This window comes from Emydura macquarii, unplaced genomic scaffold (assembly GCF_026122565.2).
Source record: "Emydura macquarii macquarii isolate MOO-44397 ecotype Brisbane River unplaced genomic scaffold, CSIRO-AGI_Emac_v2 contig_3113, whole genome shotgun sequence".
Lineage (NCBI taxonomy): Eukaryota > Metazoa > Chordata > Testudines > Chelidae > Emydura > Emydura macquarii.
The window spans coordinates 4,506,662-4,532,230 of record NW_027133250.1 but is presented as its reverse complement, the minus strand read 5'-3'; the positions used below and the strand labels follow the sequence as shown (position 1 = coordinate 4,532,230).

At 45.5% G+C, this 25,569-nt stretch overlaps 1 protein-coding gene across 1 annotated transcript in view; it reads right to left on the bottom strand.

Annotated features, from left to right (window-relative positions):
* LAPTM5 (lysosomal protein transmembrane 5) overlaps positions 1-24,639 on the bottom strand; it is a 29,770-nt gene extending 5,131 nt beyond the window's left edge. Inside the window, exons 1-6 of the mRNA XM_067530741.1 lie at positions 24,516-24,639; positions 13,990-14,083; positions 8,145-8,221; positions 7,164-7,292; positions 5,325-5,450; positions 3,848-3,934 (exon numbers count right to left, since the gene is read on the bottom strand). Of these exons, the coding sequence (XP_067386842.1) occupies positions 3,848-3,934; positions 5,325-5,450; positions 7,164-7,292; positions 8,145-8,221; positions 13,990-14,083; positions 24,516-24,593 (591 nt within the window). The 5' untranslated portion in view covers positions 24,594-24,639. The remainder of the gene's footprint in view (positions 1-3,847; positions 3,935-5,324; positions 5,451-7,163; positions 7,293-8,144; positions 8,222-13,989; positions 14,084-24,515) is intronic.
* Positions 24,640-25,569: the final 930 nt, after the last annotated feature.

The following is a 25,569-nucleotide window of genomic DNA, read 5'->3' as shown; positions in this document are numbered from 1 at the left end:
TCTTGTTGCTGGCAATAGAGGGGGTGTTGATGTGTCCAGGCCTGGTCTCATGCTAATAAAGAACTAATATTCATAACAAATCACACCGACAATTTATTTTTAAAGTACATTCAGAATCTCCACCTGCCTCCCATTCCCCACCGTGTACTGCAGATTTGTTTCTGATAGTTTCTCTGCCCTTTTTACTGCGGGTGGTGGAGGGATGTTGGTTAGCTTTATGATACAGCATATTTAAGTCTTCATCGGACCCAGGTATCTATTAGTGTACATGGTTGGGGAGGAAATAAATGGTTCTGAAAGAGGGTGCTGTACAATTCTGGACTTCTGTTTTCCTCCTCCCCCTGTACACCTTTAATCTCCAGAAAAGCCTGCATAGCTGCACTTCAGTAATAGGTAACCATTGTAATAACAACAACAACACTTTGCACATCTAAAGCTTTTTTCATCTGAGGATCTCAAAGCACTTTATAACGATTGATTTTCCCAGCCCCAGGGGGTGGATAAGTATAGTGATAATAAAGCCTATTTCTTATACGGCACTTTTCATTCATAGATCTCAAAGCACTTCCCATCTTTAGCCTCACAGGCTCCATTTCACAGATGGGGAACTGAGGCAAAGTGACTGGCACAACATCACACAAGAAATCTATGACAGAGCAGGTGACTGAACCCACATCTTCTGCATTGTAGGGTAGGACCCTCATCACCTGGCCATCTCTCTCGTTTTGTTCTTTGGATACCCGAGGAACTTAATGGTTAAGGAACTTGCTATTGGTCACGCAGGAAGTTAGTGGCAGACAGGGGAATAGAACCCATATGTCATGACCCCTTCTTCTCTCACGAATAGCCTGCTTTCCTGCAGGGTGTGTCCTGTTTTGGGATGGCGTGTAGAGGACAGAGCTCAGAGGCAGTAATGTAAAGTTAGAAGGCGAGCAGATAGCACCAGATATAATGGCAGGAAAATAAATGCTTGCAGTGTGCCATTAGGCAAGGCGACTGAGGCAAAAAGGTACTGGGTTGGCCCAATGGGCCTTGAGATGCTCTCCTGAGGCGAACAGTGAATTGAATCTGATGAGCCTACATGGGCCAAATGGCCCTTTTAGATCTAAAATGGTTCCATTTGTAACCATGATCCTCATCGAAAACCTAGCGCTTGGAACTGGTCCCTTATTTGAAAAGCCACGGCTGCCTCCGCATCCAGCCCTCAAGTCACTCGTGTCATTATGGACCAGAAGAAAGTGAAGGGAATATCACAGCCTCTGGATTGTGCCATTCTAGGTGCTGTGTCTTTGTACATTCCAGGGACCAGCGTCGTGTATTGGTGCCAGTCAGGGGTAGCAGTGTTTCACCTGTCCCCGTGATGCCCAAGAGCCTTCGTCAAAGGCGAATTTAATCTGAGAAGCAGGAAATACTTCCTAGTGGTGAGATCAGTCAGGCTGTGGGATAACCTCACAGGGACATGATAAAAGTCCCATCTCTTCCGCCCTTGTCGTCCCCTCTCTCTGTACCCATCTCTTGTCTTGTAAACGCTTTGAGTCAGGCATCATCCTTTGGTTCTGCGTTTGTTCAGCACCTACCACAAAGGGCCCCTAGGTGCTACGATAATAAGGATGATGTCGATGATGTCAGCAGTTCTCAACCTTTTATGTGCAGTGACCCCAGATTACAACGGACAAGTTTCAGAATCCCCCTTCAGAGACATAAAGAAAGGAGGCACTGCCACACTCCCCTAACGTCTCTTTGTGACACTCTCCACCCTCGTAAGGCCCAATTCTCCTTTCACTAGCACCACAGTAACTCCACTGGCTCCACTGATGCTAATCTTGATTTGTCCCCGTTGAGGTTCAGCCCCAGGATGTTTCGACTTCTCTCGAGCTCCATGTGTCATAAAGCAAGTGAGCATTTTAAATTCAGTTGCTACAATTGCACCCTCCAGCAAAGACATCAGATACTCACGGGGCACCAGCCCTCGCCATGCACAATGTAAGAGTTATTCAGGCTATGACGGGCCAGATTTTCACCTGGTGTGGGTTGGCATAGCTCCTTTGAATTCTGCATTTTACTGGTGTAACACACAAACACACTGGCATTATACTGCCCCCGCTCATTTTCCATCTCAGAGGAGGTTAGTTGCATTCACACACCCTTCTGTCTATTGTCGCCAGCACACAAGGAGGAAAGTTTTGTGGTGCAAAATCCATGATATGTTAAATACTCATCTGGCTATCCATGTAGTCGATTCAAAAGAAATTCTGTTTACCAGGGCTACTAAGCCATTTGCTGGAATGCCCCTAGTGCTATCCCATCTCCACCAGTCAGATTTCTGCTCTACCCCCACACCCCACTCCCTGCTCTGCTAATATTAAAAACATCTGATGAAGTCATGTCTGGAGTGCAATCAGATAAGACATTGTGCTTCATGTTGGCTGGTTTGGCTGCCTGGGAAGAATCTTCATAAAAAAAAAAAAATCTCCACTTGTCAAGTAGCATTTTAATTCAGGTCACATCTTCTGGATTAGCTGGCGATGTCTGTGGTGTTTTGAACTGCTCTGAAAGTAGTCAGTGAAAAACGTGTTCTCTAAGCCATCCAGGGGTGAAGAATAGAAAAGTGCACTGTGAAAGGGTTTTCTAAAAGGTAAAGGGGATTTGGAGCTGGTGGGTTTTTAATTAAACGTCAGCACAGCAGCAGGATAGAAGCTCAGCTGGTGTAAACTGGAATACACTGATTTACACCAACCAAGGATCTGACCCACTTGTGACTCATTTCAGTCTCTGGCTCCGAATCAGCAACTGGGTCCAGTAAAGAGATAGTTATTTAAACTCTATTCCCTTTACCAAAATGTTCAAAGTCCAGATATATCAGATTCTTAGCAGAATTGTGGCATTTGCAGGCTTGTACAGTTCCTCTGGTGTACTTCCAGTATCTGAATGGGTCTCAGTCCTTTTTTTCACAGCTTCAGTTGTAGGTGAGTCGATCCAGAGGTAGGAGCCAGGAATGAAGACCAAATGGAGATAGTGAAGTTGAATTTTATAGTTTCTGGTCTGCCATATGGATTGTTTCAAACACAAGCCCACAGCACATGGGCAGGGAAAGGTACTTGCAGTCCCCCTGACTACAGGCCTGTCCCTAAATGCCCTGATGACTTATAGATGCCGTCCTGGCCCCTCTCCCTGGGTTTATTGTAAAGGTAATGGCCCTCGATGAGTCATCAATGCTCACACTAATCTGCCTGGAGGGTGTGACCCAGTAGCACAGCACAAGTGTTTGGATACAGATATATCACACCTATTTAGAACTCATAATACGACACTGATACATACATATAAATGTGCTTATCAATCTTAGCGTATTATTACCTTTTCAGTGGTACCTGACATGGCATATCTCATACGAATGATTGTAATTTTGCGATATTGATATTCATAATATTATAAATGGTCATCCCAGTCCAAACAGCGTCACACCACTATCTATTGATCTGATTTATTTTGGCACACAACAGCCGAATTGCCTCCCATCTTATGTTCCCAACTTATGACGGCCCTGGACGCTGATGGACTAATGTCATCTGTAGAGTGGGAAGGGATGGAGTCTTGGAAAATTTTGTTTCCTGTTTGAAGTCTGCAGAGCTATGGAACACAATCAGTTGAATCTCAGACCTCTCTCATATACTTGTCTCCAAAATCTAAGTTCTGCTTTGCAGACATGGCTCCTGTTGAACTCAGTGGTTGCTCAGTAAGTGCCTGTAATGGCAGGACGGGAGAGGAGGAGCAAATTCCTCGTGTCTCACCAGGCAGCAAACTTTTGTTCAACCTTCATAGGACACCAGGTGATATGGTCAATTACCTTTAGAAGGAGGACAGCGATGAATGTGATGGTGAAGGTGATCATCGTTTTGGCATACTCCTCGGAAGACAACTTTGGCAGGAAGTGCTGAAAGAAAAGGGAAGTGTCAATGATAGATATATGTCTTTATTATAACGTCAAGGACCAGATGAAATCAGCTCACAGTTTTGGTCTGATTTCTTGGAGACATATTCCTTGCTTTCCCTGATATCAGGGAAAGCTTTCATGACTTAAAGGATCAAACATTCTGGTTCTTGTGAAGTATGAGAATAGTAACCCATAAAGGACAGTTTTTAATTTCATGTTGATAACCAGGTGTCTGCCACTGTTTTCTGGTCTGCATTGGGGCTTTTATTAACCCTGGCTGGATTTAGGCTTCATCTCTAATTGCACCCACTCTGACAGCAATATAAGTTATGACATGTCTATGGTTAAAATGCCTTGCTCTGATCAGCAAGGGCAGATCTTGAGCTGGTTAGAATGTTTTTTCTCCCTCTAACAGAAAATTTCAACAAAAATGAAACAACAACAAAAAAATAATTAACACTTTCAATGGAAATTTTCGAGTTTTCAGGGGAAAAAATCGACCCTCCAAATATTTCAGCCAAAAAATAAAATAGTTTTGCAGAAAACAGAAATATTTTGATTCTGAAATACTGCTGCAGTGCCTCATGGAAGCTGTAGTTCAGGTGTCTCATGCACCTATTATCTTCAAGAGGCTGGACTCCCTGGTCAGACTACATTTCCCATGATGCATCATGTTGTCCCCTTTGTGAATCAGAAATCTTTCAGGTTTTGGCTGAAGTATTTATTTTTTTGCCAATGTATTTCAGTTTTCAGATGCTCTATTGTTCAACAAAAGAAATTCAAAATTTTCTTCAGAAAGCAGACTTTTAATGAAAAATCTAGTTTCATCTAAATCTCAATTTTCCACACAAAAACAGTTTTGATGGAAACTTTTCAACCAGTCCTAATATTTTCACTTAATTTTAATGCATTAATTTATCATCTTCAAGCCTGATCCCAACCCATTGAAATTATTCACACTTAAGCTTGCGGCGAAAATTAAGTGTGTTTAATTGGTTTGCTGAGTAGGTATGGACTTAGGATGTGCTTATGTACTTTGCTGAATCCAAGCCATAGTGGAGCAATATCATCAGACTGGCTGATTCCCAGCCTCCCAGTTTTACAGATCTAATTTGTACCCACAAAATTTGCACCCGCAAAACAAGTTGTACTTTTAAGAAATTATGAGTGCATTAGTCAAGAGCCCATTTGTGTTGATTAGAAAGTCCTACAGATAATCTATGGCACTAAGCAGAGCAGATCTGGGGACGCTGCTCTAACAGCAAGTATTAAAGAAATACTTTTTCATAACAAAAAACCTGGATGAACACTTCGCTGGTTTCTTAATAAGCTAATACACAGCAGGACACTCATTGTCCAGGCTCAAGGTTGTCCCTCGTTTATTACTTACCTCTTGGTTCTCATAGCGGAAGCTGAGGTAGGTGGGGACCTTTATGTAGGAACTACCAAGAGTTAAGACGCTCAGACAGAAATCCAGTAATTGCACAGCCAGGAAGGGAATTTTTGTGTGTGCTTTCTATAAAGACAAAAATGTCAGCGTGATCAGGGTTTTATTTTTTGTTAAGTGAAAGAGCCATTTTCATGGGTATTTCCTGATTCTCCTTTGTCCTGCAGTTGAGCCTTATTCTTTTTTGTGCCACAGGCCCTTTATGCCACTCCGGCAGTGTAAATGGTGCTTTTACACAGCCAAGCTGATCTAGAGGGGTATAAAGGTGTGTCTACACTGCAATCAGAGGTGTGATTGACACACATGTAGACGTACCCATGCTAGCTTTCATCTAGATAGCTTGGGTAACAGAGCAGTGAAGCCACAGCAGCATGGGTGTCAGCATGGACTGTACAGCATCCCCCATCACTGGGACCCTGGGTACATACTTCATAAGCTGGCTCATGCTGCCACAGCGTCAATGATATTCTTCTTGCAGCTAGCTAGATCAAAGCTAGTGCGGGCATGTCTGTACGTGCGTCAGTCACACCTTTGTCTGCAGTAGAGACATGTGAGCTGGTCCCTTACATTATTGCTGACCCCAGTGCAAAGTGGATGTAGTATGTTGTGTCTTACCCCTGCTTTGCACGAACGTGCCTGGCGGCACAAGGGGCAGGGCAACGGTGAATCAGGCCTGACACCTAGAAAAGTTTTCCAAAAAACAGTCTGGACAGTGTCGTATGTATGCAGGCCAACATTCTTCAGACTCAGGGATTGGGGAGGCGCGGGTGGGTGGGGCTAATGTTATGGCAGCAAAATCCATATCGAGGCACCCAAATAAGTGGACTGAACTTCATGTAGAAACCCAGTTTTCAGAGTCTTGTTGATGGGAGCTGCTGGTTTTCAACACCTCTGGAAATTGCTGCTGATTTCGATGCCTAAATATAATGTTTGATACTTACTGTTCGGGCCCCAAGTTTGATTTTTGACCAGAGATTAAATAAATGCATCTAGTTATCAATGACATGAGAGGAGAATTCATCACTTCAGTTTCCCTTTACAATACTGTCTAGGTCCACCATCAGACCTCTCGACTGTCCATCATCTTAGACACAAATGTTCCCCTGGCCAACCCTCAACCAGCTGTTGCTTCAGTTTTATTACTGTAAATAAATTACATCAAATATGATGAATCAGGCAAGTGAGGTTACAGAAAATGTGATGAATGTTAAATGAATCATTTCTGCAGTGGGGCAGAGATTCCAATTACACAGGGTTGTAAGAATATCAGTGGACGTCACGGATGAAATCCTGGCCCTGGCCTGGTAAAACACTGACTGAGTTCAATGGGGCCAGAAATGTACCTCTCATTCATATAGTGCAGCAAGTATCCTGCTTGGGGTGCTATGTCAGATTAGACCAGTAGCCTATCTGCCTTAGGTATTTATATAGCCCTATCACAGTAGCATTGGAGCACCTCACAATCTTTTTAATGTATTTATCCTGTGAAGGAAGGAAGTTCTATCAGCCCCATTGTACTTGAAACACAGAGACACTAAGTGACTTGGACAAGACTTCCTGCCTCTCTAGTGCCTTTGTCTAGTCCATAAAGTCTAGAATCCTGCCTCCAGGTGCAGCCCATTGTAACGTTTCAAAGGACGGCAAAGCCATGTCATAAATGAAGCTCACCCTGATTACTCATGCCTGATTACCCGTGTCCCATGTTTCAGAGTCTCCATCACATATTGTGCTATATATCTGAGCCCTGGGAGTCTGAAAACTGAGCTGGTGATTGTTACTTACCACATGGCTAATGGGCGTAAAGGACAGCATTTCAGGAGTCTGAATGTAGGAACTGAAGATTGTGAAGAGGGTGAGGAGAAAATCCATGATTTGCAAAGCCAGGAATGGAATCAAGAGGCATTCCCTGTTCTGTGAGAGAGAGAGAGCAGGAAACTGATTATTTCTATTCAAGTAGGGGGCTATAAGTGTGATTGATTAGAAAGGGCTAATATGGCTTAAAGGGCTGTTAATAAAGTGCTGTTACAGCTATGAAAATTTACACACACTCACACTCCTGGCAAGAAATTCAACACCTTACTCTAGACACCAATGTATTAAATCTGCATTATAAACAATAGAGATGATCAAAAAACGTGTTGTTGTTGTGGGGTATTTTTTGCCATGGAAAATTTAGATTTTTCTATGTCAATTTGAAAGCTGAAATATTTCAATTTGGAAATTCTGCCACTTTACCTCATGGGAATTGTAGTTTGGGTGCCTTAAGATGCCATTCGCCTCTATAGACTGAGCTCCCTGGTCAGACTATATCTCCCATGATTCACCATGGTTTCCCCTACTGGAGTGGGGGATAGTTGCATCATGGAAGTCTCTGGCCATGGTGCATTATGGGAGATGTAGTCTGGCCAGGGAGTCCAGCTCATATAGGAGAACAACTGCCATGAGGCACTATGGTAGCATTTCCAAACCATATATGTTGGGTTTTGACGGAAATATTTCAACCAAAAATCTAACCTGTTTGTGGAAATCAGGCTCTGCATGAAATATTAATTTACTTGGAAACTCAATTTTCCATCAAAAACAATTTTGATGGAAATTTCCCCTCCCAGCCCTCATAGTCACATCCTGGCTTTGAGCAAGTTTGTGAGTGACCAGTTCAACGGGTTTGAAATTGTAAATAACCTTCCCCCCCCCCCCCCCCAACCCCTACGCACACCCCATCCCTACAAAAACAAGACTGAATGTTATTTAAAAACGACATACCTTCACCACTCCATAGAGAAGGTGGAAGCTGATGATAAACAGCATGACAATCAACAGGAAGCTGGTGGTGATATCCGCTAATAAATAATGACAACATTAAGAGGCCAGCGTGACTCAGCAACATTTTAAACCACGGGCCAAATCCACGTACTCCATCAGTGCTCAATGGAAGCTTTAACTGAGTTAAGGACGGAGGCGGGTGGGGGGGGGTTGGTGCCATAAGTCAAAGCTTTTACTTCACCATAATGACTTATCCTCTTGTGCGACTGAACATTGGACTTTCACTGCTAAATCCTGTTCCCTCCCTCCCATGAGCTACAGAAGCACCTCTGCGAGGTGCCACCAATAGTAGGCTCTTACCCTTTATATTCAGCAGCCGCTAGCCAGGGACGTGACCCAGTCAACAAGAGAATTATATAAAGATGTATGTGGTCAGTGGAAGATGAATATTTTGCAAGGGTTTTTAGGCTGGCAAATTGTCTCCCCAGGCAAGTAGCAGAACCCACATCTCGTGGGACATTTACATCCGGGGTGGACAAAGCACAGGGGGAACAAACTATAGGGGGAAAAGCCTAATGTGATCTTTGTGTGTCCACTGTCTGTGATTCTACAGACTAAGGCTCATTTATCTAGCATTGCTCTTCTGTAGGCTCACGGAGCACCCTGCACCTGGGGTTTGTATTGCAGGGGGCTTGAATGGATGGAGCTGTGTCACTTTTGCCCCCAAACACCCTCACTGTGAAGAATCAAATCTGGACCCACTGCACCAAAGCTGAGTTCCTATGTGATTCCTGAACAGGGGAACTCTGCAGAATTCTCCCTTCCACTCCCCAGGGCAGGGAGCGCCCTGAAAGTGCTACAACGGCCCCCAGTGTGTAACAGTAATAACGATGTCCCCCTTTTCCTTTATAGGGGTTTCAGCTTTTGGATCCTGCCTCCCACTCACATGGGGGGATCTGGCTGGGAGTAGTCACAGAAGCACCAGCCATGCTTCCTGCTCTGTCCCAGCCCCAAACCCATGCTCTACGCTGCCACAGAAGACCTCTGTGCATATCCGAGGAGGATACGGACCCTCCTGCATGGCCTCTGCACTTTGCTAGGGGATTTCGCTGCTGCTGGTGGTGAAAGTTTTCCCAAATCGGGATGTGTATCTCATGAGGCGGCCCCAGTCCGTGATTTATAGAAATAAACAAGCCAGCAAATGAATAAACATGCTGTACGTCTCTCTCTCTCTCTCTCTTGCGCGCACTGTCTCTCTCTATGCATTACTGCTTGCGCCCCCACCTGAGTCTCCCAGAGATACCCAGGAATTTCATGAGCAGGGAGAAGTATGTTATGAAATAAATGTCCTCTCTCATTGCAAATGTGGTATAAACAGTGCACGCCCCGGTGGTCTGAGGAAGCCTACGCTATGCTTTTGCAACCATAGCAAGGGGACTAATAAAAAAACCAGGTTTTATTTGCCAAATGTGTATTTTGATTAACTTCTTGCCACATCAGAGTTTGTGTCCTGAATGCAGCTAGAAGGGACTTTGAATGACTCCTAATGTTTCCTTTGAATGCAAAGAGACCTGTTTTCATTTTATGGCCCAATAAACTGGTCGGGGGAATGCAGGCAGGACTCGTAAAACTGTGTCTTTCATAGTCACATTTGCTGATTATCGGGGATGGATATTCAGCTTGTCAGCTGCTGATATCCTGCAGAGTGCCGCTTCTGAACAGGTGGGTTCAAAGGCAGGGCAGGATTGGCAAGAGAAATAAACCCAAAGGTGCTTCAAGCATGTTCCACTCCCAGTGGGGGGGGGAGGGTTTTGTCCACATGACAAAAGCTGCACACACAGTTTTTCCTGCATAGCTCTGGCATTTCCCCTGGATGATTCCATTGAGAGTGTGATGACAACTCCCAGTTATTATTACCGCAGTGATAAAAGTTTATATATTAATTAAAACAAAAACAAATGAAATTAACTCAGCGCAAGTAGAATAAAGGCATGTTGCAAATCTGACCTTTTCAACTGGCATAAATGCCAATTAAGTGTGCAACTCCTATTGACAATTAATGGGATTTGGGCACCTAATTCATTTATGCCTTTGAAAATCTCCCCTGCTCAGGTTAAGACCGTCACTCAGCTCTTCTCTTATGCTATTGTTTGTTTTACATTTCTGTGGTTTCATTGTAGTGCATGATCTCACACAACATTAGGAATGTGCAAATTGTTGCTGCACAGCTTTTGAGAACTTGAATTAAATTAAAAGTTTAAATTCAAATGTACGCACTTTTTGGAGTTAGGCCCTTCCTTAATTCTCACAGCAAAACAAAAAATTGAAGGGGTGTGAAATTGACTCACGGGGAAATAGCAAAGAGTTTCACAGCATTCTAGGTATTAACACATTCTAATCTGCTGCAATATACGCACAAGAACAGCAGAAGCTGAGGACAAGTGAAAGAATCAGTTTGTGGGGAAAAAAATAATCTCCCAAATTTTCCATTTCTGCATTTGAATTCAAGCTGAGCATTTGGCAGTGTTTAGATACATTTTAGTTTCTGGAACTATAAAATAGTTGCTTTTGTGTTATTTCTAGTCTGACCAGAAAAAGAAATACCAGAAATCTCAAGATTAGAGCTCTGAGGATATTTGTGATACACCTTGATAGTCAAGTGCTTTGGATTTCATCGCAAATTTGCAACATGCTGCAATTTTGGGAGAGGAGTGGGTGGAGGGAATATCTGCTGAATTTGGCCGTTTTTATTTTTTGTTAAAAAAATAGTACTGTTTTCACACAAAATCATTCTATTTTTAAACAGAAATCTCCAGGTTTGCAAAATTCAATAATTACCTGGACAACAATTCATTTTTGCATGGAAACTTTATGAAAATTTGAAATCTCACAGTTCCTCCCCCACCCCCTCAAAAACCTGGCCATTTAATTAAGGGTTTGTAAACTGTGAAATGTATTGTCGGTAAATGATTATTTTTCCAAAAAAAATTTGAAAAAAAATTGTCGTTTTTATACATCACTACTTATGGGAACATTTTATATTCCATCTTACAGTGGTTCAAATAATTTGGCTAAGCAGAACATACATGTACAGCTACAACAATGCCTACAGATCTGACAGGGAGCGGCTGGTGGGGAAAAAAAAAACAAAATTGGAGAATTTCATTTACCAAAAAAAATGTTAATGATGCAAATATTGAAAAAATATTTTAATCACTGAAAAATTTCAAGCAGCTCTGTAGCTAATCAAAAAACCCAGAAAAAGTCAAGAAATGTTTTTGCTTTTACCTTTTTTCTTTTTTCCATTTTTGCTAAAAAAATATCATTGAAAACTTGAAATGCAGAAACATTTCAACCACCTCAGACTGTTACGAGATTTAATCAATGACTATTAGCCAGGTTCTTTGAGATTTGTGGTTGGCGAGCTCTCTCAACGTGTACAAGAAAAGCACAGGGTTATTATTATTTGCTCCCTAATTTATGTATTTGTTTTAGCTATTCATAAGGGCCACGGTGCAGCATTTTCATAGATGCCAAGAGCAGAAGGGACCACTGTGATCACCTCCTGTGTGACACAGGCCATAGCACTTCCCTGAAATAATCCCTGCCTCAGCTAGAGCACAGCTGTTAGAAAAACATCCAGTCTTGATTTTTAGATGGCCAGTGGTGGAGAATCCTCCACAATCCTTGCTAAATTGTTCCAATTGCCCTCACTGCTAAAACTGTGTATCTTGTTTCCAGTCTGAATTTGTCTAGCTTCAACTTCCAGCCATGGGAGCCCTTCACAATCCTTAATGTATTTATCACCCTCCTGGTCATGCAGGAAGACTGTGGCCAACCAGGGAATTAAGACCAGGTCTGCTGACTCGCAGGGGTGTTGTGTGGTTAAATACATGAAATGATTGTGAGGTCCCAGATACTGTGGTAATGGAGGCCATATAAGTAGCCTTAGATTGACAGCGAGTGCACCAAGCTGATAAATGAGGCCTCGTGGAGCTGCCACTGGGACAATGCACTTACACAACCTTCTGCTCTGTGAGGCTGGGCCTCAACGGCACAGTAGAGTCTTCACATCTCCCCGGTGCTCTCAACGCAATCCTTCCCTGTTGCCTTGTCCTCCCCACATTTGTTTCTTGTATCCGTCTTGTCTCACATCACACGCCAAGACTGTGAGCTGTCTGAGATGAGGCCTGTCTTTCTTATTCCATGGCTGGACAGGGTCAAGCGCTAAGCAGCCATGATCCCTGACTGGGGACTCTAGATGGAATCGGAATTGCCAAGCACTCAAAAACCGTGTTGGGCCACAAAGTATCTCGAGACGGGCTTCAAAAACGTGTGTTTGTTTTTTTAAAGACACTTGGGGTTCTTTTTGTTTGCCTTTTGGTTTCCAGAGGTCACACTCGTGTCACATTCTCAAGCTTTTATCTGCCCCCCATGAGGGCTACAAATGTTAAATGAATGTTTCCTGTTAAATGAAGGTGGAGGGTTTCCTATAATCTCATTACTCCATCAGGTGGGGCCTTGTGTAAAACCCTCCACATTGTGAGCCTCACGAAATTTGAGAGCTCTGACCACAGCTTACGAGGCATGTTATACACAATAATAAAACACTGTGAAAGTGCCACGGTATGAATTTTCTAAAGAGCTTAGCATGGGCTGGATAACAGGGGATGGCACATTCAATTACTGCCCTGTTCTGTTCATTCCCTCTGAAGCACGTGACGTCGGCCACTATCGGTCTGACCCAGTATGGCCATTTTTATGTTCCTGCTGAGTGTATGTGAGAGACTGAAGCCCAGATCCTTAGGTACCTAAAACCATTGGACCTGAATCCTTGTGAAAATCTGGCCGGAAGAATCACAGTGAGAAAGCTGGGCACTTTTTGAAAATTTGACCATGGGTTTGCAATAAGTTAACCCTAAATAGTGAAGATGCGTTTTCTCATCCTTTCTATTGCATCTTGTTCCTCTCATTGGTTACAGTGAGTTCTGGTGTGTACCAAAAGCTGGGCTTGCCTTTCCTTTCTCACCGCTAGGTGACATTTCTTCAGCCTCTCTGTTTATTCGGCTTCGGTAAAGGACATATTTGCACAGTAGGGAGCTGAGAACACCTCTGCTGGTATTGTAGAAGTGGGCGAGTTCTTCTGCAGAGACCCCATTTGTTTTCATGAACACAATGTCAGTGACAGTGCTGTCTGTGTGTATCCTAGAGGGAGCCTAATTTTCTAAAACCAGCTCAGAAGCTTTGTCTAATAAAGTGGTGGGGGTGGGTGTTATGTTTTTTTAATAATTGCCAGCCCATAAAACTCCCCCTGGGCTCTAAGGGTCAAGATGGATCCTTTCCGGCCCAAACAATGGGAACTTTATCTACAAGCCAAGATGCAAACCAGCTCCCTCCTCCCCCCACCTGCTCCGCAAAGATCAGAGGAGTGCAATGAGGCAGGCACTATGAGAGTATGTTATAAGAACATTGGAAGTTGGGGGAGAGAAACCAGCAGAGGAAAGCTGTGATGTGAGGTGTGCTGCAGAGTACAGATCAAAGATCTGATCCAACACTGACTGAAATCAAAGGAAAAAGTGCAGGTGACTATAACGGGCATTGGATCAGGCTCTGAAAGGCAAACATGGTGACTAGCCCTTATCTTTATAATGGACTGAACCAAAACAATCCAAATTTCGGATCTGGGTCTGACTGTTTTCAGCTCAGGCCTCTCTGTTCGGAACGCCAGGATCTGGCAACTGGTTTGAAGAAGCTTTGAAGAAGAAACAATCATGGATTGAATGCACCACCTCGAACACAGCCCCTCAGCATCTCCTCCGGCTTCCCCTTCACCCACCGAACCTACCGATTACGTAGTAATCCTTGTCCAGGGCTTTGCAGTAACCTTTCCCAGTAGCCACCTCCATCGAGTATTCAATCAAGAGCAGTACACTCATGACCTAGAAGAACAAAAGCAGAGGAGACGGTTATGCGGCCTGCCTGCCAATTTCCTATCAACAAACCAGTTTCCAGAAAGAACTACTGCTTGGAATTCCTGTGGCACAGCCTGCCTGAAGGTCTCCAAGTGCCGTACGAACGTTAATGATTGAAACTTCCCTGTGAGAGTCTAAGGGGAAACCAAGGCACAGAGCAATGTGACTTCCCCAAGGCCACAGAGAGAATTTGCAGAAGAGAGAGGGGACAAGCTCAGTCATCCCCTGTGCAGTGCTTTCACCATAACACTCGGCTTCCTCGTCAACCTTACGGTAGACTCTGTGATGAGGAATTTATTCTGAACATCAAACATTTTTGTCCTACTCAGAGCACCGTCCATTAGCAAATCTCAGGGCTAGATCTTCAAAAGCTTGGCACCCACTTAGGCCTAAAGAGAAGTGAGTGAATTTTCCAAACAGCTCAGCTCAGTTTAGGGTTACCATTTTTGAAATGCAAAAAAAAAGGCACTCCCCTTCCCACAAGGCAAGCCCACCGTGAGCCCAACCCCCAACCAAAAGGCAACTACGCAACCCCCCCTTCAACAGCCACTTACAGTATCTACAGAGATAACACATATAGATAAGATTAATAACATCGCACAGCTCCTCACTCTTGCATGACTCAAACCCTCTCTCTCACATGTTTTGATCTGTTATCTCTTAAGCTGCAGAAGTGGGAACACTGGAGCATTTTTAGCTAGACACAGAAACTTTTAACATTCGATACCCCAGGGTATTGTGGTAAAAATGAAAATCTTCAGACCCACAAAAAAAAAAAAAACCCCGGCAGATTAAATTATTTTTCTGACAACTGGCAAATCCATGAAAATACCAGCCAGGCCTGTCAAATACTGGCCAGAAGGTAAACCTAACCATGATGGGAGGTGCAGGAGGCTGAGAACTTTTGAAAGTACCATCCCAGTGATGGCTGCCAACCATAGGGCTGGCCAGAAAACTATTCCATTTGGTTAAAAATTCAGAGGCTTCGGAATTTGTTTTTGTTCTGATGTGGAGCAAAGCTGAGGCCTTTGGGATTTTTGCATGAAAAAACACGGGAGAGACAGAATAACCTTCTGGTTGAGGCACTCAGATGGGATGTGGGAAAAACAGGTTTGAGTCCTTGCTTTAAATTAGTCAGAGCTGGGATTTGAACCAGGAGCCTCCACATCCCAAAGGATGCTCACCCGGCTAACAACCAGTAAGAAGAATTTTCGGATCACCTGCGTACCAGCCCTTTACTACTCCTGCTGGAGCAGAGTGTGAACGTCCTGCAGTCAGTCCAGAGCTGCATCCCTCTACAGGTGTGCTGTGCTTGGATGCTGTGTTCCCTGGGCCGCACCTGTATATTACACACAGCAGGTGTCTGGGATATCCAACTCCCTGGGGAAGCGGGCATTTTTACTTGTGGGCTAGTGGTATCAGGATGCAGAGCAGAGCTCCAGCTGAGGCTAATGACAGGTTTGCACAAAACCAGTATGGCCTTGGTGGAGCAGAAGCCTATTCAGTTATTACCATTATTTCTTACTTGTCTGTCACTTTATTGAAACCTTCAGCACCACTGGGTGGGAGAATACGCTCCCCTTTCACCTTCCTGCTTTTCCTGCTTTTTGTTTCTCTCCCCGGTCCTGTCATTGTATCTCTCCTTCTTTCTCCCTCCGCATTTCCTGCTCTGTAGCAACACCCAGCCCCTGCAGATTTCACTGCCATCCCCCTTCCCCGCCCTGTTGCCAAAAGGCCAGCAAGGACATAGTCCAGGTGACGTGGGAAGTGCCCTCATTAGCTTTCAGAGAGAACACCCCAGTGGCGGAGCTGTAGGGTTTACACCGCTCAGAACCATTGTTTCAGGCTGTCGGCAGACTCAGGGAGGAAGTACCACACTGGTTACACTCGGAAGATTTTTCTTCACATTCATCAGGGTGAGAAACCTAGTGAGGGAGGCTGGGCTTTCTTAAAATAGAAATTTAGATTCCGATATGAGCTCCATAAATAGGAGTCAGCCTGTAACCCATATGTGTGCAAACCCTGGCATGCGGCGTATCTGCTCATCGTGGGGCCATCCTCATGTGTTCTGAGCCATGCGTGTACATTACATTATATGCCAGGAGTGTACATTGTACACTAAGCCCTGTACATTATGTATTCTGGTTAATAAATTACCTCCTGGTGTGCTCTCTGTAGCCATCTTGCTATTACCCTCTCAAATCCTTCTTTACTGGCCATCTCTGCAGCCGCTCTGTTCATGGCCAGAGCTGGGCCGGAAATTGTTTCCCCATCCTAAAAAACTATTTCAGATTTCAAAGACCTCCCCATTCTCCATTGGGACAAAACAGAGACCATTCAAAACCTTGTGAGGAAACCAAGAGAACAACAGCTTCACCCCAGAACGGATTGATGGGTCGGGCACTTACTGGGAATGTGGGAGACCGGAGTCAAGTCCATCATTTAGAGGGAAAAATCTGAACTCTGGTCTTTTGCAGACTCAGTGAGCTTTCTAAGCACAGGGCTAGAGGATCTCTCGCTGGCCCACTGTATATTGATACAAAGAGGAAGAGCTCCAACAGGAGATCTTGAGAAAGCAAGACAGAGACTGACTCTCTAGCCTGGTAGCTCAGGCACTCACCTGACAAGTGGGACAGCTGGATTCAAGTCCCCACTCTAAATCAGGCAGTGCAGGAAATTGGCACTCACATGGGGTATGAGTGACCTGGGTTCAGAGCCCTCCAGGTTCTTCGCGGGGCCACTCTCTGGCTTTGACCCAGAAATTCCATCCAGGATGGGAGAAAGTTGAGTCAAAACCCACCCTTCCCCACAAAATGTCTCGGCTTTGAGGAATCCGCATTTTCAGATGAAAAAACAGTTTTGTCGAAAAATTCCCACCCATCTCTACCCACAGCAGGACAGCGTGGCGTTCCCCCAAAGCGGCAATGTTCTGGAACACTCCTGCTGCCGGAGGCAGCACTGGAGGTACGTGCAACTTAAACAGGGCGTTGGCAAGTGCCAGAGACTTGTCAAGAAGAAGTGGACGAGACAGGCCATGAGAGCTCAGCCAGACTTCACAGATCTCTCTGCATCCGGTCATGAGATAATGGGCCCTATGACAGACACAGGAAGCATGATCATAGCCTCCCACCAAGATAAATAAATGCATGCATTCTATGCAAACAGTTTCTCACAATATTTATAGCTGCCTTTCATTTTGAGAGTGTAGCCTGAAAAACGCTACCGAGGATGACAGACAGGAATAGCTGTGGTTTGTGCTTGGGTTTGCACTGGGTGCATACAGGAAACAACACTGACAGTGGCAAATAAAGAAACGATCAAGCCTAGAGCTGTGTGAAGAAAAATTACTCTTATCTATAACATGATAGTGCCTGGAAATCCCATACAAGATCAGGACCCTGTTTTGCTATGTGGTGTGAGAGTCTACTCCTGCCCTGAAGAACTTACAGTCTAAACCCACAAGACAAAGAGTGGGCGAAAGGAAGGATTATTGTCTCCACTTTAGAACGGAGGTGCAGAGAAACCAAGTGGCTTGCCCCAAGATCATGCAGGAAGCCTGTAAAGGAGCCAGGAATTGAACTCATATTCCCTGAGCCTCAACTGGTGTGAACTCAAGAAAAATAGGATATAAAATTATATGTGGAAGAAAGAATCCTGTGCAGATGCCACGTATTTGTTTTCTCCTGGTCTGTCTCACAGATACATCATTTTGTGCTGTGTAATATCCCTCGAGTGCTAACATTAGATGCTACTTTTTCTATATTGTAACGAGCTTTGCTACAAGGTGTTTGAGGATGGAACAGCCGCTTACAGCTTCCTCTTCCCTTGTTGCTGCTGTGTGAGGTCAACGCTTCAAGTGCTATTGAGGGGAACATAAGAGGAAATGGCTTTTTCAGACTTCTGCTCAACAGAAGTGTAAAGTGAAACGGTGGACCTGAGCCTCCTGAACATCAGGGGCGTTCACACTGGGTTCCAAAATGGAATTTTGCAAATTGGCTAAACTGAGGGCTCATCAAATCCAAACAGCCCTGAACGCTAGGGGCATGCCAAGTGGGATTCGAAACTAAATCAGGGCCTGGATCCGAACTTCATAACACAGGCTCATCTCTAATTTCTATTAGAAGGGAAGATTCCACAGAGTAAGCGGTCCTGGTTCTCCTCTCATTCCCTCCGGCATGAATCAGGAGTAACCACTGGTGTAGGCGAAGGCATATTGGTGTAAACCAAGTGCATGTCAGAGGAGAATCATGCCTTGCTAAACTGAAAGATTAAGGACTTGAGTCTCATTACTTGAAAGCCCCTTTATGCTTCCAGAGCGGTGTAAAAGGATCATGGATTCCAAGGCCAGATGGGAGCCGTTGTGATAATCTAGTCTGAGGCCATGCTAGATGATCACAGTTGTACCTTCTGTTTTAGCAATCTGTGCTCAGGCTTCTTTTTGCTGCTCTGGTAGCCTATAGTGGCCTTAATGTAAAAGCCCTTAATCTTTCAGTTTAACAAGGCATGATTCTCCAACAGATGAGTATGAGCCCCAAGCACTGTGACGCGTAGCAGGTCTATGGTGTTCAAGCCACCTGCTTTTTTCCCTTCTTATTTCCCCCTCATGGGTTGGTTTGACGGAGACACCTCGGCTGGGGGAGGTGGGGAAGCGTTCTCCAAGAGGGGGTCCCACATTTGGATCTGCACATGGATAAGGTCACGCTTGCTCTTATATCTAATGAGCCACAGCTCTATCCCTGCAAGTACCACAGCCATAGGCAGGGACTGAACCTGGGAATTTTAGACACCAAAAAGCTAGGCCGCTGCTCCTTGCGCTAAAGAACTGCTCCAAGGAAAAGTAAGGAACAGGCTGGTATAGTCACTAGAGCTAGGCTCAGCATATTACCATGCAGCGGGGGCGGTGCTGGGTCCAGAACCCACAACATAAGTGCACCAACACCACAGTGAAGGGTGTTATTGAGTAATCTAGAGAGACAGAATTCCTGCCTCCCTGGCTGTGTCTTCTCTGAACTCCCACTCTTGCTCATGTTTCCAGCGTCTGTCTGTGTTTCGAAATCACCAATTCCAAGAAGCAGCGATGTGAGAAAGCGAGCGGCGATGAGATTTCGCATGCGAAAGCCGTAGGGACTAAGGAAGTGTCTCTAAGAGAGGCAGTTGAAACCGCCGGATAGATGTGGCTCTGTCACACTACCTGCTCTCGCAGCATTGCAGTGGCCACTGCATGTGAATGGGCGGGTTGGGGAGCTGCACCTCTGAAAAGTGGGGGGGAAATATTTGGAAAATGGTTGCAAAAATTAAAGAAGAGAAGAGCCACGTGCAGCCTTTGTGGGGAAGGAATCGACAGAGCCCTAGAAGAATAAAGAGATATCCTAGTATTATGGTATCGCCTAGAGACCCCCATGGGTTGGATGCTGTGCAAACACATTGTAAGAAACAGTCACTACCCTAAAGAGCTCCCACGGGAAGCATTGCCAGCACTTTTCTGGTCATGGGGATTTGAGACACAGAGAAATTACATGTCTTAGCTAAGGAGTCACTAGTGAAGCAGGGAACTAAATTAAGATCACCTCCAGTGCAGATCAGCACGTTAACCACAAGCCCATCCTTCCGCTCTAGGCCTTGCTTCTCCTTCATTAGTTACGCTTTTAGTAAAGGAGCCACAAAGGCATCTTGAGACCTTCCATTTCATATGGATCGGCTTTAGCTTTCAGGGGACGCAGCAGCTCCCACTACGGAGGGCAGCTAAATGATGGAAGGTAGAGATGGAAGCCATGAAGGGTTTCCAGCTGCCAGAGGGATCCTTATCTGGAACCAGAACCCACGATTGAGCTGTGTCACTGCTACAGCAGTGGAATCTACCAGGGAATCTAGGCAGAGTGTCTCCCTGGGTGGAGTTTTTTCTGTAGTGCCCACTTCAGGATGCGCTGGAGGGGAGAGCTCCTGGTGATGGGGATGAAGGTCTGGCACACAGAAGGGGTGCCAGCAGCAGGAAGTATTCCGGCTGGAGATGGGGGTGGGAAGAGAGTTTGGGGAGGAGAGGGGAATCAGCGGCTGATGGGAGGGTTGGAGCACTTTAGAGGGAGGCAGATTGCTGAGGTGATCTGGTTTTAGCGTTCAGTTCCTCAATGCAATTTTAAGGGTGAAGGATCCCTTGATCTTACCCAGCTAGGCCGCTTCCGTGGGCCTCATCACCGCAGCATCTGAGTGCCTCACCACCCCCGCCCCCCCATGAGGCAGAGCAAAGCTGTTACTCCCACTGTACAGATGGGGAACTGGGGCAGAGAGAATGAATGACTTGCCCAAGGTGCCACAGGAAATCAGTGCCGGAGCACTGAACTGCACCCAGATCTCCAGAGTCCCGGGCTAGCACACACCCTATTCAAATGGACAGTGACAGAACCACAGACTAATATGCAGGCGTCCAGCCAGACCTGCAAAGGCAGCACACTTAAAGGTGCCACACCCCGTCAGCTCCAACAGAGGGCTAAGGGCAAGTGAATCCCAGCTGCTGGGCTTATGCCACTGTGGAAGGCAAGGGTTCAGCTGCTGGTGTCAGATAACTTGAGCCTGTGCATCCTGGGGGAATGGACACATCCCGGCATGTGTTAAAAAGAAGCAGGGAATTTCTGTGCTTTGCATCTCAGCACCCGTTCAGACTGTATTAATCCCGGGCCTGGGCTCTGGCTCTCATTCCCTCCATTCATTTGAGAGCCTGCACGATTTATTTCCAGAGTCTATGGAGAGATCAGCAGTGAGACAAATCTAATTTACAGGAGTACAAGACACAGGCACAAAGCCTCAGCACCGGTGTTTGATAGCATTACTATCACCAAGCATTCATCACTGGGATACAGTCACTGCAATAATTTTTACAGATACAAACGAAGAGGATTGATGCAGCAAATCATCCAAGTATTTGCTAGGCTATAAATCCTCTTTCCCTTTTTCCTGTGCCCGGCTGCAGATATATGATCAAAAACATGGGAAAGGGGGGAAAAATTGTGTGCTCTTATTTTACCTTTTAAAGTGCCTTCTCTGCAATGAAACAGCTTCCGTACGGCTCAGTGTGAAAGAGACACACTGTGACAGAGCTGTGGGTGCATACAAACCAGAGAGGAGCTGGGATGACTGTGTTGTGTACTTTCTTATTATGTTATGGACTGATTGGCATCCTATAAGTAACCACAGATGGAGAAATCGATGGATGGCCGTAGATCGATAAACGGAGGAGGTGGGAGAGGAAATATCTTTTAGTGGACCAACTTTGTGGGTGTAAGGGACAAACTTTTGAGTTTCACAGAGCTCTTCCTCAGGTCTGGAGAAGGGAAAAATAGATAAGATAGGAAAAATACACAGAGTTTGTGAAAAAAGATGTGTGTGTGCGGGGAGGAGAAACGCTATTAGAAATTAAGTACGTTCTCCATACTCTGTATTGGGCAGGTTTTTGCATCCATCCAGCTTTAAAGATTTTTTTTCTCTCCCTTGCACAAAACCCAGGCATCTCATTAGCTAATGTTTGTTTGTTTGTTCAACATGTTGGTTTGTTTTTTAAATGTAATCACCCTTGAAAAGGACCCATTCATTTAATTTGCAGGAGGGCAAATGGCAGGAGAGGCTCGCAAGTCCAAGTAGCCTAGCTCTCACCCCACCTCCACAGTACACAGGGCAGGGCACCCTGGCGATGGGTTAACGCGCATGTGTCAGGCACGACCTGTGAGTTTAGAAACACAGGACTCTACGCCGCAGTGGCAGCCTTCTGAATGACAGTCTCAGGATCACGATTCAGTCCCTGCTCCTTTGTGCCAAGAGGGAAGTAAACTGCCCCAGCCATTCCTCGGCACAGCTGACTTCCTCCTCCACCACAGCTAGCACGGAAGTGGGGAGCGCCCCTGCCCCGCTCCACTCCCCACCCCGCCCTGTCTGCTCCCCATCCACCTGCATGGGAGAGAGAGAGAGTAGCAGCCCACCCCAGCCTGGAAGCTCTGGTGATGCAGGTGGCCTATGCATGGGACGGAAGGGGAATTTATTCCCCCTTACTTCCCTGAATGCAGGCAGGCTATAGCCTGGCCCCAAATAATAACCCAAATGCCATTCTGAACCCCACCTCCACCCAGAGGCCTAGGTAGGTTACAACAGTGTCAGCACCCTTCAGCCTTTTTTTGGTATCTCGGGAGACGCTCGGTTGCTTTACCCCAAACTTTGTTGAACACTCGTAGCATCAAATATGGAACGACTCTCTATAAAAGGCTTCTTTCATCATCTAATACCAATACCTGGCTCTTCATCAGTAGATCTTTGGAGATTTACACAGGAGATCAGTATCATTACCCGCCATTTTACAGATGAGGAAACTGAGGCACCAGGCAGTGAAGTGACTTGCTCAAGGTCACCCAGCAGGCCAGTGGCAGAGCTGGGACTAGAAGCCTGGTTTCCTGAGTCCCAGATCAGTGGTCCATCCACTAGGACACACTGCCTCCCCTAGCACTACATTTCTCAGTAATTGTGGCACAGTGCAAGGATGCTGATCCACGCTGCTGTGGTGACCTGTTTCCTGCCCACCATCAGGGCCACTAATTGCAGCTTTAAAAGCAAGCAATTAAATATGGACTTAATTTTAATCCTAAAGTGGCCCCTGAAGTGACACTGGACTTGACTGAAATCCCAAGGGAATCTTCCCACTGGCTTTAATTGCCTTAGGGTAAAACCCTGTGTTCACTGAACTGTTGAAAAAGGGGGGAAAATTTTGCATTTTGACATCTCCTGGATTCATGCATTAAGTGAGTTTCAGCTTTAAAAAAAAAAAGCATCCTCATGACAGTGGAGAAAAGCCAAAAAGCGTGATCAGTAGGTACCCTAAAGGCCCAACAACCAGAAGGCAAAGAAACCGAATACAGGATTGATTATGTTTTAAAATCTCTGGATTTTTAAACTGATCTCAGGGTATTTGGGGGCCTGAGGCATCATCTTCAAACATTTGGCTTTGCCAGTGCGGCTGTAGAATCCAGCAGCTCGATAGCTTTGCTTACAACCATCTATGTCACCTTCTCCTGATGAGCTTATTACCATCAATAACTCGCACCGCTCGTGTCTGCGGCATGCTTATAGAAATCTATTGCTCATTTCTTAACCCTTTCGGATCCATCTGTAAATGGAATCTTGTGAGTGGGGCAATTCAAGCGTCCACATCGATTTCCCTCGGCACAACATGGGTCACATCTCAGCTGGTGACGTCAATGGAGCTTCGCCAGTTTACACCAGCTGAAGATCTGGCCCTACACTGGGGTAACACCATACATACACTGTGGACCAGTGTGTTGCTTTTAAGCCGCTGGTTTGTGCTGGGAGGGATGATGCAGCTACAGCGCGCTGGGGATTCTGGCAAGCCAGCAAACAGATGCGCGCCCGTCAGCACTAGCCTAGGGGTGCTGGCCCAGCACAGAGGGGAGTGAATGCCGCACCCGTCCCATGGATGGTGACACTGCCTTTCCGGAGAAGGAACCAGAATGCCCATTGCAGTGCCGCCACCCCACCCCTCCCCAGTGCAACAAGAAGCCTAAAAACAGCGTCCCATGGCCAACAGGGCAGCCTCTTGAGATCCCACTCCGTGGCTGTGCTCAACAGGTGCCCAGGGCGACTGGGAAGTGATCTGAACTGATGCCATTTTTGTACTTCCCCAATCCTAGGCTGACTGTGCAATGGGCCATAGCCTCAATGTGAGTTACAGCCACCTGGCAGCCGCTCTCACCTTTGCCACCAAGCATAATTTACAGTCACTGAGGTTCACCAGGGTGCAGCGCTCCCCTGCCCCTCAGCCACTCCCGATTTTCCCCTACCCTCCTACAGTGCAATAATCCTCTCAGGACAGCCACGGCAGCAGTACAAAGACATAACCAGCAAAGAGAAACCAACTGAGAACCAGGTATATAATGTCTAAAAGGTGTTAGCTATAAAAACCCCACTAGTGAATGGCTTTAATTTTTCTATGACACACACAAACACACACACACAAACACACACACCTTTCTATAGATACATAATTTTAACCCTTACACAGCCCTTTTCGTTGTCATCCTACTGTATAACCTCTACCCAATTGATCCGTCTGTCTAAGCTGAAAGCCTGTTTGATTCACAGCCCCGACTGCATTTGCAAAGGCTCACACATGAACTGCAGAGGAAAAACAGGAAGTACAGTGAATTTCCATCAGCTCTGGCACAAGAAACTAGTTCAGAAAACTATCAGCACAGTAGGTTTCTTTTTCCCCCTCTCTTGTCCATCGCTCTTAAATCATCGGCCTTGCCCCCACCTCTTGGGAACACAGAAAAGTAAACACTTTGGGAACTCTTTGATTGCTGACCGTTTACAGCTTCCCGATCTGTGCATGCATTTCGTAACTTACCATGTGGTAGATGCCCAGAGTGACTGTGGCAGTCTTTATGTTGAAGCAGCAACATTTCGGGGGTATCTGAGGAGACATTTTTGATCCCTTTCGAGTGTCGGGGAGGCAGCTGCTCTAAAGAAAGTGAACAGCGCAATGTAACATCTTGTTGCTCAACTTCCTTCCTGGTCTATAAATGTGTCAAGTCATCTCCTAAGTCACATGAGGCCTGTGAGATTTCCAAACCTGAGAGAAAACAAAATCATGCTGCAAGCAGCTGAGCGCTGAATATCGCCCCGGCCTAGGTTGCAAGCGTACCAGTGAATGCTACTACTTGAAGCCAGAAATCTGTTGCCTACGCTGCATGGAGTGGGGGGGGGGGGGGGGGTCGCGGCCCCTCAGGGGGTCACAATGTGGTTATGTGGGGGTCATGAGCTGTGAGTCCCGACCCCAGCTAGATTATAAACAGTCATCCTACATTACCCCTACCCTTAATATACATGTGCCATAATGGTATGTGGGCTTTCAGGCAATATTATGGCTTTGTGTCACTGCTGGGAGAGAGAGTGTGTATCACCAGTGCCCCCTATGGCACAAAAAATGGGCCCAGTTCATGGCTGTCCTAGGTTATGTATGCCAGAATAAACTGGGTGTAAATCAGCCATATGCCTGATCCATTGTCCCCAGAAAATACCCTCAGCATGGGGCGGGGGGGGGGGGGGGTCTCTGCAACAACACAGGTGAACTGACTTGCCCAGTGTCACACAGGTTCAAAAGTAAACCAGGGATACAGTCCATTTAAGCTGATTATGACAGAGCAAATAATGGATTTTTTTGGTTCAGGGGCCAAATTGAAAAAGAAATCAGAAAAAAACTTGGTGAGATGCTAGCCAAAGCCAGTTTGACTCTACACATTTTTGTTTGTTTGTTTGTTTGTTTTCATTTTGATTCTTCTGTTTTCAGATGTTTTCACCCAGGAGCGGGGAGGATTTTTTTTAAAAATTGGGCCATAGCTGGAAACAAAATGCTGTTTTGACATGAAAAAGTCCAAATGAAATGTTTCAAAATGGTTAAA